A 16,971-nucleotide genomic window follows, 5' to 3' on the forward strand; every position below is an offset into this window, starting at 1 on the left:
TCTCTCCAAATCAAAGGAGCTGCAATTTTTTGAGCTAAAAGACAAAATACGTGACGAAATATTGCTGTCCATAAAATATTACGATACTACAGACATGCACTGGCCTACAAAGTGTATTTTCCAGTTTGTTTGCTAAAGACCCCAGCAAAATCACACCATCATGTTAATTGCTTTTTTTGGTGAAAATGAAATTGCGAATGCAAAAATGATCTTTCCTACTAAAATTGTGACTCATATCACAATGGCAATATCTGCAAAATGAATCGCCATATGATTTTTTTTTTTTTTTTTTTTTTTTTTGTTAGCATACTGACTTCTACTGCTGATCATACAAAGCTTGGAAACGTCAGACAGAATTTTGTAATTTCCATTTGGAGAAATTCAGCATCTCACTCAGGGAACAATGAGCCGAAATAGTTTTGCATTAATACTTCAGAAAACATTAATTTAGTTATTTTTGTTTCATATCATCACTGAGAATAAAACTCTGATCGAAATATGAGACAGGAGAGGAGGAGGAGAAGGAGAAAGACAGCTTCGGATAAAACAGGTTGTAAGTGAGTACGAGGTCGGCAGGCGGGGAGGCAGACAGGCAGAGGGAGAAAACGAGAGAGAGAGAGACGGGGAGCGGTGAGACGGCGTTAGTCCTCCGTGGCCCCGCTGCTTTCGTCAGGCCGTGTGTGAGACGTTTCCACTATAAAGATGTCAGATGGAGAGAAAAGTCCATCGCCTCTGGGAGAAGAAAAGCCTGGAGCAGATCCAGTTTACCATTACAGACTCAATACAGGGGCGGAAGGAGGGAGGAGGGAGGGTGGACGAAAAGAGAGATGGAGGGAAGGAAGAAAGAAGGAGGGATGAGGGCAGACGGGACGGAAAGGAGGAGGAGGAAAGAAGAAAGAAAGGAGGCGAGGAGGAAGGAGAAACGGGGAAGGAAGGGAAGAAATAAAAGGGAGTAGTTAGAAAGTCACGGCAGACAGGAAGGACAGAAAGAAAGGAAAGAACGGAGGAAAAGAAGGAAGGAAGAATGAAGAGGAGGGATGAGGCTGAGATTAAGGAAAGGCAAATTATAAAGGAAGGAAAGAGGGAAGAAAAACAGAAAAAAAGGAAAGCAGGAACAAAGGAGGAAAGCCAGAAAGGGGCAGAGCGAAGGAAGGAAATAAGGAAGGAAGGAAGGAACAAAAGCAGTAAAGAAAGAAGAAGAGAAAAAAAATAAAAAAAGGGCAGCACAGACATTACTGGTTTTGATTCTGATCACACTTGTGTCTCATTTCACACTTTACTGCCTCGTTTGAACTCGCTCTCCACGTTTTAATTAGCGGCAGTTCATTAAGGCCGCATCCCATCAACATCCAATAAAGGCAGCCTGTTATTAAAGTCAGACGCGGCCTGGTTTCCTCTCGCCGGGCCGTAAAGAGCAGGTGGTGACAGTTCTCACATGACTCAGCCCCCTTCGTCTGAATTCGCGGCACAAACACGATGTGGGGAAACGCCGCGAAGCCCGCGCTCCGTTTCTTCAGCCGACCACAACACACAGCGCGACACGCCAGCGAACCCGGCGAGCGAACAGCTGTAGACACTCAGGGCTCGTCTGCAGGCAGCCAGGAGGAAACAAACAACACAAAACACATTCAGACGCGTTTCCACCGACACCGCGCCAAGGCGAAAACCGGCACGTTGGAAAACTCCTGTGGCCTTCCGACCTAAAGACGAGCGAAAGCTGCTAATTTTCAAGAAATGCGGGTGTGATTCCCCTCCAGATTCAAAGCTGGAGAGCAACTAAGTACATTTAGTCAGCTTTACTTGAGCATTTCCATTTTGTGAGGCTTTATAGTTTTCCTTTACAAGAGGAAAATCTTGTACTTTTTACTGCACTGTGCACAGGTGTAGTTCAAGATTCAAGATTCAAGATTCAAGATTTATTCGTCACATGCATGAATGTACAGGTACAGCAGCAGTGAAATGTAATTGCAACAACTCCAGCACTGTGCAAGTAAAAAATAAAATAAAAAAAAATAATAATAATAATAACGATAATAATAATTTTAAAAAATAAATAAATAAAATAAAATAAAATAAGAATAAGAATAAAGATAAAATAGAAAGAATATATGACATTCCTATATACAATGAACAATCTGTATACAATATACAACAATATACAAAAAGTACAAATAAGTAGACTTGATCCAGCCTTGAGGAGTCACCCCTTCCCCTCCAGTCTTTAGTTACTTTGCAGAAGAAGCTTGCACATGTGAAACATTGAATATATGCATATTTAAAGCGTAAACTCTAGAGATGCAACATTAAAATCCTTCTTACAGGTTAATGCATCACTTATTTAACACTCTGAAAGGAATCGCTCACAATGATGATACATTTTCCAGCTAAAACCTGTGTACTTTTAGTTAAATAACATGTTGAATGCGGGGCTTTTACTTTGAAAGGAGTATTTCTCCATGGTGGTTTTATTGCTTCTACTGAAGTAAAGGATTTCAGGCTTTTTCCCACCGCCGTCCCGGTCTGTGAGGTGCTGTGGGGTTAAACTCGGGGTGGGAAATCCAGTGAGGAATAAATGTTTGCTGCACGGAGTCACTCTGATGACTGATCTGTTTATATTCAAAATTTATGCAAGGAAAAACATGAGAGCGAAATGCAATATGTCGCTCTGAGTGCGCAGCAAATACTCCATCGTATTCCTCGTTGATTGCTCATTTTAAAGTCAATAACTTTCCCTTTTGGCGTTCTGCAGAAAACATAAATATTGACTGCCAAATGCAGCCTGGAAGCTAAAACAAAGCAGTGGTTGACTTTTGAATGTCATTTTTTTTTTTGTAGTATTTGTGAGATTTTCTATCATCAGTTTAAGTTTCCCAGCAAACATTCAGACGCTGAATCGAAGCAGATATGACAGCCTGCGCCGGCGCCGAGAACCCGTGTGGACAAAAGCGCCAGAATGAAAATTGAGACGATGTCCGTACTCGTCTGTAGCCGCTGTAAATTTCCCTCGGTGTTGTAAATTTTCCTCTTGGCCCCTGAAAGGTGGAACAGGCTTCCCACTCCAGTCAGGACCGAAGAGTCGCTCCTCATCTTTCATCGCGGGCTGAAAACTCAATTCCTCCAAAAGCGCCTCCTCGACTCGCTCCGATTTGCTGTCATAAAAAGAAAAACTCCTCTTTCTGCTGCTCCCCTTATCTGTTTTATTTCCCCGAGCACTTCTCTTACAGGAGTATTATCAAGCACCACGTTGACCCGTGCACTCCTCTCTGTCAGCCGCCTGCGATGATAATGATCGTGAATAAAAGCCGATTCCACTTCTTGTAAGTGGCTGAGAGCTTAAATGCAGCGAATGTAAAATGTACCTCCTCATTATGCGATGTGAGTGGGCGGACGGAAAATGAATTTCCATTATTAAACCGATGCCATCACACTTGCGGCTGTCTCTTTTTACTGGAGAGAAAAGTGAAAAGTCAACGTGGAAATCACTTCAAGGGCTCAACGTTATTCACTTCTCTGATTTTGTTTTCACATAAAGTCGACGATAAGAGGAATATCCGTGAGAAAATTAACGTTCATTAACGTTTTGTGCCAATAAATGTGGCTTATTTAAAAGAGCATTTATTGAATACGTTCTAAGGCTAAGGCCTTGGACACACTTTCCTCGTTCTGCGCCTGTCTGGCGTTCCACACATGCACATCAAGATCGACACGCCGCTCCAGTCGACGGCAATAATGCACCGTAATGTTTGCCAACCGCCGTAAAAATCAAGAAGAGGAAGAAGAAGAAGTGAGAGAAGAAGAAGAAGATGCATTAGGAAAAAAAAATGCGACCTCACAACAGCAAGAAGAGCTCCTGTGCTTGTTGGTTTTGGCTGAACAAGAAGAAAAAGGCAAAGACAAATAAATAAATAAAATGTAACGTGCGACTGTTTAATGAGAATAGGACCAGGGATGGATAAACACATTTAACCACTCAAACAAAATTAAAAAAAAAAAAAAAAAAAAAATTTCCATGTCTGAATTAACCCCTTACTGCCTGAATTTATTTACAATTATCTACAAAAATAAATTGTTTGTGTTTTTGCCTTCAAGCAGATGCTAAATTATTGGTGGTAGAGTGCTTCCAATACAATTCTTGGTGTGTGTGAAATATGCATCAACAGCATCAGTGGGATACACACACACACACCACCTCGGCTGCATTAAGACTGGAAGTGGTTTGAGGCGAACTCGCGACAATAGTCTACATGGCGTTAAATATCTCTCATCATGATTGTACATAAAGAGAGAATATAAATTCCAGTGATACAAAGGGCTGCAACTAACAATTAACAATGATTTCCATTCTCACTGAATATATCAATTAGTTTGTGGAGTAATCGTTTTGTCTAGTAGGGTTACTACAGCCTAGATAAAGTTTTAAAATGGCATACTGAATCTGACCAGCAGCCAAAGCAAACAAACAAACAAACAAAAATAATATTTCATTTATAATGATTTAAAGTGGAGAGGAAAAAGCTGAGTGACTAAATGCTAAAGCTCTTCAAGCAGCCAATCAGAAAAGAGAGAAAACTCGATTCATTTTTTTTGAGACGCCTTTAACTTTGCTTTACATCAACAGTGACTCACTCCTGCGAGGAGAATATACAACTCAGCAGGCGCTGCTGGCTGCTGCTATTAGCACTCAATCTCTCACTCAATCTCTCTGAAGGGTCGAGGAGTGAGATACGGCGCTCACAGACGCCAAAACATATCTCAGCAAAGACGCTCGGGTTGCAGGGGGCATCTAAAATTACCTCTTTTTTTATTATTATTTTTTTTTTTATTTTGCGCTTGTCATTCAACGGCTGGAGGGCCGAGGGGGGGCTGAAATGCGCTTGAGCACATCCGAGTTGGAGGCTGCACGTTGGGTAGAGCAGAAAAACATTTGTCTGGCTGACACTGAGTCAATAAAGCAGCGCTGGGGCTAAATGGGCTGGATCTGTCAGTAATAAAGCACAGCGTGGACGGCCAGCCAGCTATCTGCAGGAGAGGTACAGTATCGCTGGGAGAGGAACTCTTCAACCCCGAGCGCCCTCCCCAAAGTTACACACACACACACACACACACACACACACACAGAGAGAGAGAGAGAGAAGACAGCAAAAACCATGGAAGCCCTCCAAACGATGACAGAGTGACTCTCCAGAGAGCGCAGAGCTGAGCGAGACAGGCTTAACAGATACAGTGTTCAGCATGCACACACACACACTGACTAACATACACACATATACACACACACAGACATATACACATGTACACACACAGACAAGCTGACATGCCCAGAAACACACAACCAGGGCTCCCACAGGCCTTGAAAACCCTTGAAAAACTGATAAACAAGCCTCTACAGTTTTTGAAAATGAATGTAAAGACTCCAAAGTACTTTATTTTTTATTATTAATATATAGCATCCAAATTCATTAATATTCAAACAGTTGAGATGATGGATGTTTAAGCTGAGATTTGTCTGTTTTGTCTATTTTTGACCAGTGTCTCAGCCCGAAATATGTCTAATTTTGAATTTGAAGGTCATGGAAAAGTCCTTGAATTTGATCTCAAAGTGAGAATGGGAGCCCTGTGAAAATGACACCAACATACACACACACACACTGACAAATGCATACACACACAGACATACACACATTTATACACTTTGACAACACTTCAGCCAGGGCTCCTAAAGGCCTTGAAAACCCTTGAAAGTTCGTGGACTGGAGACAAATGAAATATTAATAAATAAGCCTCCACAATTTCCGAAAATGAATGTAAATCCTACAAAGTACTTTTTTTTTTTTTAGATATATTAAATTCATTAACATTAAACAATTCAGATTATGGAAGTTTAAGTTGAGATTTGTCTGTTTTGTCTGATTTTGACCAGTGTCTCATCCCAAAACGTGCCAATATTGACCTTGAAAGTCATTGAAAAGTCCTTGAATTTGATCTCAAAGTGATCATAGGAGGCCTGTAAAATCACACACACACACACACACACACACACACACACACACACACACAGAGGAAACAGAGACAGGGACGGTGTGTACCCAGACAGTTGTGTCCGTCGTGAGCCAGCATGAAGCCGTCGTAGCAGGTGCATCTGTAGTTGCCTGGTATGTTGATGCACTCGTGGACGCAGCCGCCGTTGTAGTCGTTCTCACACTCGTCCATATCTGAAAGAGATGACAGAGGACCGGTGAGGGGAGGGGGTTCAGAAAATGTAAGCGGCCGCTGGGTGGAGATGTGAAATTTAAAGGATGACAGCTGGAGATGTCAGGGTTTGTTTACATCCTTCAGAAGAGGATGAAAGTTTGCTGCCTTTCATTCATTTTTGCAAAATTTCATTGTTTTTATACGTTTTCACTGCATTATGTTGAACTCATTTTTGTATTACCCTATGTGCATGTCATATCAGTTTGTAATTATACAATGGCGACATAAGTAATCTTCTCATGCTAATAAAGCCATTTTGATTCTGATACATTGTAACAATCCACGTCTGTTCCATTATAATGATACAATGTATCAGCTCATGTCTGTTGCATTCTCCCCCATTCACAAAATTAAAGACTTCCCTGCATTACCAGAAAAAGAAAAGATGAAACAAAAAACACATCTACAGTGGTCCCTCATTAATTGTGGGAATTATTTTCTAAAAATAACCCACTTTATTTTTGACAATTATTCTAGATGTTTTAAGGCTGTAAAACCCCTCACTACACACTTTATACACTTTTCTCAGACAGGCATTAACATTTTCTCACTTTTCTCTCTTGTTTAAACACTCAAAGTTCAAACCGTCGTAGAAAAATAAGTCCAGTGGAAAAAAAAAAAAAAAAAGCATGCAAAATTGCACAAAAAAAAGGTGAACCGCGTTAAAGCGAGGGACAACTGTATTTCTAATTAAGGCTGCCTGACCTACCCACCACCTCCCTGAACCACCTGGCCAAACCTCCATGCCACCCCGTGTGAACATTTCTACATCTGTCACTGGATGTGCACATTTATGCCCAACAATGACAATCTCAATCAAAATGAGTCTCACCTGTGCAGTAGCTGCTACCACACCCGTCCCTACCAGTGATTTCAAACCCGCCTCGCAAATAAATCTTGGTAAAGCGGTACTAGAAACTAATTACGGACAGCTGATGCAACGGACCACCTTCTGAGAAAATGACAAATCACTGGAAAGAGCCTATCAGTCGCCATTCAAATCCAAAAGATGGTGGTTTATGGGTACTTTATCATATTATATGGGTTAAAGTTGGGTTAAAAGTATCATCACAACTCATGCAGGTTGCAAATTAATGGATGACTAGTTTACGTTGATAATTGCCCTGGACTTTTAAAAGCAAGGCACTGAAACCCGTTTGCACCGTTTTCAGCTTCAGTCCCGGATGTACGTGGGGTTTTAGCTGTGAAAGGGGGTTATACTTCATCTGGTTTACAGTGAGGGGAGACATGAGCCGCCACTCTCCTTGCTCCTCACTTCCCCGGGTGGGCGGGGGTGAGAGCTGGGTAAGGAGAGTGTCAGCCGGTGTTTGCTGAGCCAGCAGAGGCTTTCACAGGAGCCGCTCGCAAGTGGTTGCCATGCGGAGCCACTAAAACAAACAGTCACCCCCCTCCCCCCTCCGTGTGAACAGCAGGAGATCCGCCAGGCAGCGAGGAAGACCCCGGCCCACATCCTCCCTCTCCTCCTCCTCCCTCTCCTCCTCCTCCTGCCTCCACTCCGATGAAGAGACAGCGCAGGTATCTGCTTTCTCGGTTTCCCTCGGTCGCAGTCCAGGCGCTCTGCTGGATCTATCTGCCGACTCCTCTTTCACTCCCACCCGCGCCAAAAACACACCGTCAGGTTTGATGAATACATTGTCAGTTTGACCGCTGGCACTCGATTCCAGCCACTCTTTCCTGTCTCCCTGCCTTTCTTTCTTTCTTTCTTTCTTTCTTTCTTTCTTTCTTTCTTTCTTTCTGCCTCCTCTCACTTGACCCTGGAGAGCATCTGGTCCACTTGTCTGACTGCATCACAAAGCTTCAACTGATCCTGAAGGCCAGTTCAGTTATTACTATATTCAACTATTGGTAACACTTTACAATAAGAGTACACAAATTAACGTTAGTTGATGCCGTAATAAACATCAAGTAACAGTTAACTAACCATTAATTAATGTGTCTAAGTTTTGAACAGGGATAATTGTACTAATGCTGTTCATGCTAAGGTATTAATTTATATGTTATTTAAGGATTATTGTAGATATTATTAACATTAGTAAATGCCATAATAATCATTAACTAACAGTTAATTTACCATTACAGGCATTTAACGTTAATTGTTGTACTCTTATTGTAAAGTGTTACCCAACTATTTTCATGGCAAAAAAATACAAGTAATTAGTATTCGTGTGATTTTTTTTTTTTTTTTTCCTTGTCAGGGTTGGAAAGCCTTTGAATAATGTTTAGACTAACACAAGACCCTGGATCTCTCCAACAAAACTCTTTTCAGGTTTCGGGTTTTGTGTTACTATCCGTGGAAGGTTGCTCCTAAGCTGCATCACAATCGGTCCAATACAGTTTGGTTCCTTTATTTGTGTTTTACTGGCATTTTACTCTTCAGCGTCCTGTTTCTGTTTAATTGTGAGGCACACTGCATTGTATTTGATTGACTGACCGAGTGATCTAGAGTCCAAAAACACACACGTCAAGTTAAGCGGTGCCTCAGGGCTGTGAGACTGTTTCTCCATCTGCGACCTGTCCAGACTCTTTCCCAGCTCTCCGCCCAATGCATGCTGGGATAGGCTCCAGCCTCCCCGTGACCTCACGGTCAGAATTAGAGGTCTGCGCCGGCGTGGGACTGAAGGCCGATCCTGGCCCGGGATCTTTCAGACACCGGCTCCAAATGAGCCCAAATGGCGCTGCCAGATTTGAAGCCTGACCCGACCCAACATCATTCTGTACAATTATCCCTGTTCAGAACAGATACTCTTGCTTTAGTTAGTTTGATTGATGACTGGCCTATCTACCTCTCACTCCCTCTCTCTTTCTCACAGATTTCAGAGAGAAAAAGAGGAATTTCTCCCAGTAAAATGAATTTTAACAGAAACAAATCCAAACCGGCCCGAGGCTGATCCTGAGCTCAGACTGTCTAATGGATCTCAAATAGGAATAAATAAAACTGTTAGAAATAGAAATAGAAATACGTTGATATTTTTTATATCCAAATATCTTTTAAAAAGGCTAATATCGGCCTGACATTTCAGTCGGAGTCCAGTCTGGACGGCAGGATTTCTTGGGAAACAGAGAGCAGCTGTCAGAGCCTCGGGTTGCCAGGTTTGATCGATGGGTGGACGCCGAAGGCTCCATGAAGGAATGAGACGCTGGCACGGAGCAGCGGTGGGCAACGGACACAAACAGACAGACAGGCACAGCTCTCTGCCTCCACATCCTGTGTGTGGACATAACCCAGACCTGGACACACACACACACACACACACACACACACACACACACACACACACACACACACACACACACACACAAACACACACACACACGAAAAAACACACTCAGGGACAGAAGCACAAAGATGCACTCAAGCACAGTCAAACACACTGACACAAGAGCACATGCAAGAGTGCACACACACACACACACACACACACATATACCCATGGAACAGATCTACATGCCTCCACACAGACATACACACAGAAACAGATACACCTAGGAACAGACACACACACACACACACACACACACACAAGCATGCACAGAAACACAAATACATGTGCATGCAAATACATACCCCAACACACAAGCATACACACACATAAACACACAATAGCACACTGACATTCAAATGCAGACCCAAGAACACATGGAAGAGTGCACGCACACACACACACACACACACACACACACATATAAAGAAAACGCACAAGCATAAGCGCACTCAAACAGATAGCAAGCATGCACAAACATGCACACATACACACACACAGACACACACACACACACACACACACACACACCTAACCTGCATACACACATGCAGCTACACACACAATAGCACAAATGCACACACACACACACACACACACACACACAAGCACACACACACTTGCCAAGCATGCACAAACAATACGCATCCACAGGAACACATGCAAGCACACGCGCGTACACACACACACACACACACACACACACACACACACACGCACGCTCTCACCACACTCTTCTCGGAGGCTTTCTGTCCACAAAACATTTCCTCTCAAATGATTCAAATGATCTCCATGAGTGTTTGCTGCGGCGCTTCTGGCTCGAGTCTGATCGCTTTGAAGAGTCCGACATGAAAAGATCCTCGTCTGAGAGGTCCCACTCTGCTCGAAACCATCGAGACACGAGCCGAGTCGACTTCGCCACAAAGCGCGCCAATTACACGAGGCGGCATAACCCGGCGCGTTTTACTTTGTCTGTTTGTTTGTTTGTTTGCTTGCTTGCTCTGCCTCCCTGCTCTCTCAGGACGATTCCAGGGCGGCTGCAGTTTCGCTCATTTTCCCTGCGTTTCCTCTCTGCTTTACATCACCGTCACGGCGATGACAGCGCCACCGGCACTGACATGAAGTCGTAAAAGTGTAAGATCTTTCATTCCTGTTTCGCTTTACAGATAATAGCCGGTGCGGTTTGTGTGCTGGTCTGGGACTGAGAGGGCAGGTCCTCATGTAACCGCAGAGGACGTCAGCTATTGGACGAGGAATTTACTGTAAAGGGGAAAGAGCAGCAATCGGACACATGGGGAAGGAGAAACCTTAGCAGTGTTTTTTTTTTTTTCCCTGTGTAGAAGCAGAAACTTACAGTCATGCACTGCAAAAAGTCCAAATCTTACCAAGATTATTTGTCTTATTTCAAGTAAAAATGTCTTATTTCTAGTCAAAATATCTCATTACACTTAAAATAAGACATGATCAGCTCAGAAATAACTTGTTTTTAGAATTTTTACTTGTGAAAAAGTAAAAATTGCTTGTTCCATTGGCAAAATTTGTTTCTTGTTTCAAGCTAATTTTCATGTTTCAAGTAAATTTTCACATGAAACAAGTGAAAATTGTCTAAAGACAAGTTATTTCTTAGGTGATCATGTCTTATTTTAAGTGTAATGAGATATTTTGACTAGAAATAAGACATTTTTGACTTGAAATAAGACAAATAATCTTGGTAAGATTTGGCCTTTTTGCAGTGTGCCATGTTCACTGGAAGGCTGCAGGTGGGAAATACCTACTGATATTCCACATCTCAATGTCACATTTTAGTATCCGATGCCACATACAATCCCAAACTTTAGCCCCAATGGAAAACCAAAAAAAAAAAAAAAAAAAGCAGGTAGAGCCGAGGTGAGCAGAGTGGATGCCATGTAACGGAAAAGGGGATATACCAGACAAAGTCAAGCTTGTTCGGTTTCCCAGTTGAAATTCCAACTTTGCATGGCGCTCTGTCGGAAAATACATCTTTTTCTTTCCGCGTGTCTCGTCTTGGCGCTCAGTGTCTTATAATGATTCTTTGAACTGAAGGTTTACAGTTTACTGCAACTGCAAAATGTGAGCGTTGCCTTCCCACTCACAATTATGGATTACATGCATCTGCCAAATAGGAAGTGTCCAGAGTCGGGTCAGAAATCATAATATGTGGAAGGAAAATGAGAAAAGGAAATCTATCAGTCCAATTAGGCCGGCTTGGTCCTTCGCAGAGCCTGGGCCTCGGAGTACACCAAATCCTCTCTGCCATCGCCAGCGCGTCCCAGAGGCATTTGCAACCAATTAGGGCGAGCTGGAATGGGAGGGCACTGAGGTTCGGCACGGTGCGACACCTCCTCCGTGCTCTGCTTTTCATCTGTCTGAGACGGAGGGAAAAAAAAAGGTAGAGAGTACAAGTGAAAGAGCGCAAGGGGGGGGAGGAGGAGGAGGAGGAGGAGGCTCGGCGCTGAGGGTGAGCAAAAAGCAGCAGGTGATTAATTGGCGCCTTAATCGCTTCAAACAGGCGGCGGAGGCGCGGAGCTGAAGGCCGGGGAGAGGGGCGTGCGAGCCGAGCTGGCAACGGGAGAGAGAGAGCGAGAGAGAGAGAGCGAGGGGGGGGGCTGACACTCACACCTGCCATGAGACCTAAAAAATCATTCACACATAAGCATCACATCTGCATTCGTCCGCTGCCTTCTGCACGTCGGTAATTATTACAGAAACAAAAGCAGCATTTCCACGGTACATTTTCGGCTCGTGCATTGGGGAACGGCAAAGAAACTGTCATATTACTGAGTAGTTTACGGGCAAAAAAACATAAAAGAGGTTGTGTGGGACAGATTTAGACAATATATCACATTGCTGATATATTATCTTGTGATGGAGGATCAAACCAGCCTTCCAAAAACGAGAGGTGATGAGGATCAGGACAAACTGTTTGGATTTCTTATGTGAAGGAAACCTGGAGATGATGGAGAGAGAGAGATGTGTGTGTGTGTGTGTGTGTGTGTGTGTGTGAGAACAAGAGCGGAGGGAGCAGGAAGATGCCTAGCAGGATCTCCTTGGCCCCAAACGGTGCCACTTCCTGCCCCCGAGCTGTTGTTGACATCTGACAGCGGCGGCCCTGACAGCTCCTGACTGGTCGCTGCTTCCGCTCACATGCGCACGTTTTCTAATTGCCGGGGAAATGTTTATGCTCCACATCTCATCAAGTGAATTAGGCACCTTCATTGATGGCCCCGCGCTCCCGCCGCACCGACAGACAGACGGAAAGGGGGGAGTCGGTCAAAACGAGGAAGAGGAGGGGGAGGAGGAGGAGGAGGGGGCGGCTTCCATCCCATGCAGGGAAGACTGTTAATGCCAGTGAGAATGGCATTTCAGACCGTGTTCACAGCAAAGAGCAACATCAAAGTGACATCAGAGCTTTTGTAAAAAAAAAAAAAAAAAAAAAAAAAAAAAATTAAAAAAAATGTGAAAAAAAGAAGGCAGCGTAGGAAAACATACAAAGAATGGCTCGCTCGTGACAAGTTTATTCCCTCCTAGATATTCCACCATCAGCTATGAGTGGGATTATTGCAAAGTGGAAGCGTTTAGGAGCCACAGCGACTCGGCCACCAGGGGGCAGCAGCACCACGGAAAGTTACAGAGCGGGGCGCAAAGTGTGCGTAAAAGTGTCCGACGCTCTGCCGCCTCAGTACCTGCAGAGCTCCAAACCTCCTCTGGCACCAACATCAGCACAGAAATCGGAGCGCCGGGAGCTTCATGGCCGAGCCACACGCACGCCTCACATCACCGAGCACGACGCCGAGCGGCGGACGGAGCGACGTAAAACACGCCGCCGCCGGACTCTGGAGCGGTGGAAACGTGTTCTGTGGAGCGACCAATCACGCTGCTCTATCTGGCGGTCTGATGGACGAGTCTGGGCTCGGTGAATGCCAGACTGCATGGTGCCAGCTGTAACTGTGTGTGTGTGTGAGTGTGTGTGTGTGTGTGTGTGTGAGTGTGAGTGCATTTACAATGTTTACAATGCTTTACATTACACTGCAAAAAGTCAAAATCTTACCAAGATTATTTGTCTTATTTCAAGTCAAAATGTCTTATTTCAAGTAAAAATGTCTTATTTCTAGTCAAAATATCTTGTTTCAAGTCGATTTTCGCTTGAAACAATTGAAAATTGTCTAAAAACAAGTTATTTCTGAGGTGATCATGTCTTATTTTAAGTGTAATGAGATATTTTGACTAGAAATAAGACATTTTGACTTGAAATAAGACAAATAATCTTGGTAAGATTTTGACTTTTTGCAGTGTAGATGTTTTCCTTCGTGCCTTCGCCCCTGCAGCTATCCGGTGCAATTACAGCACTACAGGCGATTCTTTATTCTCGTACATTATACAGTTGAATTAAATTTGCATACGGTAAAACAAAGCTCTCACCCATCTGGTGACCAGGCTACTCTTCGCCTACTTCCTCGCCGTTATTCTCCCTTCGCAGTTTAAAGTCTCAGAAACGAGCTCCCCGTGGAAGTGCCTCTTTAAAAGGGGCTTCATGCCGCAGCAGTAGGTGTAAACGAGAACTTCAGCGAACCTTTCTTCGCCTCTCCACCGATTAATCGAGTAAAACTGCTTCCGTCCCTCACAACGTTATGTCCCACCCAATCATAAAATCGAGGAATTATTATAACCAATTCACGTGGTCTTGAAAAGAAAGCACTTTTTTTCTGACTGAGTGACTGTGAGCAAAATTACAGCAGCAGTTTGACAAGAATGCAGTAAAAACAGACGATAATTATGGGCCATAAGTGACTGACACTGCCACTTTAAAACTGCAAAAACACCCATCCCAGCAAGTCGCCTAATCTTCTATTTAGTTGTTAAATCCCATTTTCCTTAAAGCAAGCAAGAAAATCTGCCAGTGCGATGAGATATTCCCACCTATTTCCAGTGTAGTTTCACTTGTTTCAGGATTTTTTTTAAGGATAAAAATGTCGAAACAAGGCAGAATAAGGCAGATCAGCCGGCAGGATCAAGAAAATGATTCAAGAAAATTCTGCAGACGAGTGGGATTATCGTGTCGCACTGTCGCTCCTTTTACCCCGTTTGAAGAAAATTAGGTTTTGAGTGCTCCGTGCTAAACGAAACGACGTGTCACTGTGGAGATTCTCGCAGATTGCCTCTGAAAAGCAATCGTCTTCCATTCGCCTCCTCACTGCAAAAAGTCCAAATCTTACCAAGATTATTTGTCTTATTTCAAGTCAAAATGTCTTATTTCTAGTCAAAATATCTCATTACACTTAAAATAAGACATGATCACCTCAGAAATAACTTGTTTTTGGACGATTTTCAGTTGTTTCAAGCGAATTTTCACTGAAAACAAGTGAAAATTAGCTTGAAACAAGAAACAAATTTTGCCAATGAAACAAGCAGATTTTCACTTGTTCACTTGTGTCACTTGAAACAAGTGAAAATCGTCTAAAAAAACAAGTTATTTCTTAGGTGATCATGTCTTATTTTAAGTGTGATGAGATATTTTGACTAGAAATGAGACACTTTGACTTGAAATAAGACAAATAATCTTGGTGAGATTTGGACTTTTTGCAGTGCTTTCACCATTTCCACTCTGCATTCTCCTGCAACAACAACCATATGTGCTTAATCAAGAAGCTCTCCGACGGGGCAAAAAAAAAAAAAAAAAAATCGGAAACAATCCAAATATCGTTATTTTTAAACCCCGTCGTGTCACAATCCATTAGCCGGTCAAATACGAGCGCGCCCACAAAATCGACGAGCGCCGGCCACAAAGCAGCGACCGCCGCCGGGTTATTATAAAGTCGAGGCCAAACATCAGCCGGGACTTTCTCTTTGGAGTGTTGTTTTAAACTAAGTAGCTGAGAAGCACGAGAGGAAAGAGAGGGTACATGAAAGTTTAGGAGGGGAGTGAGTCTGTGCATGTGTGACAGTTTGAGGCCCGCTGCTCGTATGTGAGTGCACGCATGTACGCCTACATTGATATATAATAAAAAAAAAAAATAAATAAAATAAAATCTGCACATCCCAGACAAAACTTGGGTGGAAAAAAACTTGGACTGTACTGTAAGCTTTCGTTTCAGTCCGATGTGGGTCTCCATCGGGCGACAATTGACCAGGAGGCAGGGCTGGAGACGCTGCGTGACATCACCACATCTATATAAAGCCTGAGCCACAGTGAATCTGACCTGCTCCACTGAGTCTGAGTGTGTAAGAGACACACACACACACACACACACATAGACACACAGACAGGAGAGAGGAGAGAGAGGGAGGTATGTCGGGGGGTTGATTGTATGTGTGTGTGTGTGTGTGTGTTGGTGACAGGGTGATGCTGAAGCTAGCCAGTGAGGAGAGCGGCTGGCTGATGACGGAGATTCAGACGCCAGGCAGACAATGGCCTAGTAATTGTCTGCCACTTCTCCCTCACGCCCTCCTGCCTACGCCGCCTCCCTCGCCAGCTATTCCTCCCAGGAGATGCTCTCTCTCTCTCTCTCTCTCTCTCTCTCTCTCGCTCTCTCTCTGTAAAGCAGGTCAGGTGTTCACTGCTGCGGCGAGGAGACAGGGAGGGGCAGCCAGCAGACTCCAGTCTCAAGCTGGCAGTCGACTTGCTTTGTAAAAAAAAAAAAAAAAAAAAGGACATATTTGCAGCAGGAATCAAAGTGAATGTCCCCTACAATAACTCATTTTCATCTTCGGTATCAAGTTTAAAGAAATGTGCCGGCGGGGTGAGATAATAACGCGTTTCTCTCATGCACTTTCTCTTGTTTCAGGATTATTTTTTTCGGGGAACATGTAGAACTAGGATCAGGAACATGGCACTTGATTCAAAGAAATTCTGGAAATCCTGGTTTGGAAAAAGAGGGATTTTTTTTTTTTTTAAGCTTGCTGTAAGATTTTTAGCCTGAATATGAATCTAAAAGACTTAATATTCTTTGCTTTGCACTGATTAATACTAATTGATGGGTCTTGGGTTTGCTCTGTATTGCCTTTGCTTTACGTCTCCACAGTAAAATCTGACTTACAAGATGAAGAAAATCAACTTTCCTTTTTATTTTTTTTATTTTTTTTTTATTGCAGCACATGACTAAATATTACAAATATTCCCTCCACCACCTTTTCCGTGCACCCTCGCTGATGCGAAGTGACAGTAAACAACCAGTATGAAGCCAGAGTGAGACATTTGTGTGTCCTGACGTGGTCGACTGTGGTTCCACTTTGGGGCGCATCTGCCTTCGTTGCACGCCAGCCTCTAGCAGGAATCTCACCCTCAGAAATCCTTAAACTGCACCATGAAGCTGTGATTTTATTTTGCTAAAAAAAGTGTCGTCATGCCGGGGCGTGCCAGGGGTGAGCTTGTTGCATTCAGCTTGTGGGTTCCAGTGTGAATGCAGAAGGCAGCAGTGGC

At 43.5% G+C, this 16,971-nt stretch overlaps 1 protein-coding gene across 3 annotated transcripts in view; it reads right to left on the minus strand.

Moving 5' to 3' along the window:
- scube1 (signal peptide, CUB domain, EGF-like 1) overlaps nt 1-16,971 on the minus strand; it is a 135,767-nt gene that overhangs the window by 107,739 nt on the left and 11,057 nt on the right. For all 3 annotated transcript variants that reach the window (XM_030046179.1, XM_030046180.1, XM_030046178.1), the window contains exon 3: nt 6,087-6,212. In XM_030046179.1, coding sequence (XP_029902039.1) covers nt 6,087-6,212 — 126 coding nt within the window. The remainder of the gene's footprint in view (nt 1-6,086; nt 6,213-16,971) is intronic.

This window comes from Myripristis murdjan, chromosome 23 (genome assembly GCF_902150065.1).
Source record: "Myripristis murdjan chromosome 23, fMyrMur1.1, whole genome shotgun sequence".
In the NCBI taxonomy this organism is placed as follows: domain Eukaryota; kingdom Metazoa; phylum Chordata; class Actinopteri; order Holocentriformes; family Holocentridae; genus Myripristis; species Myripristis murdjan.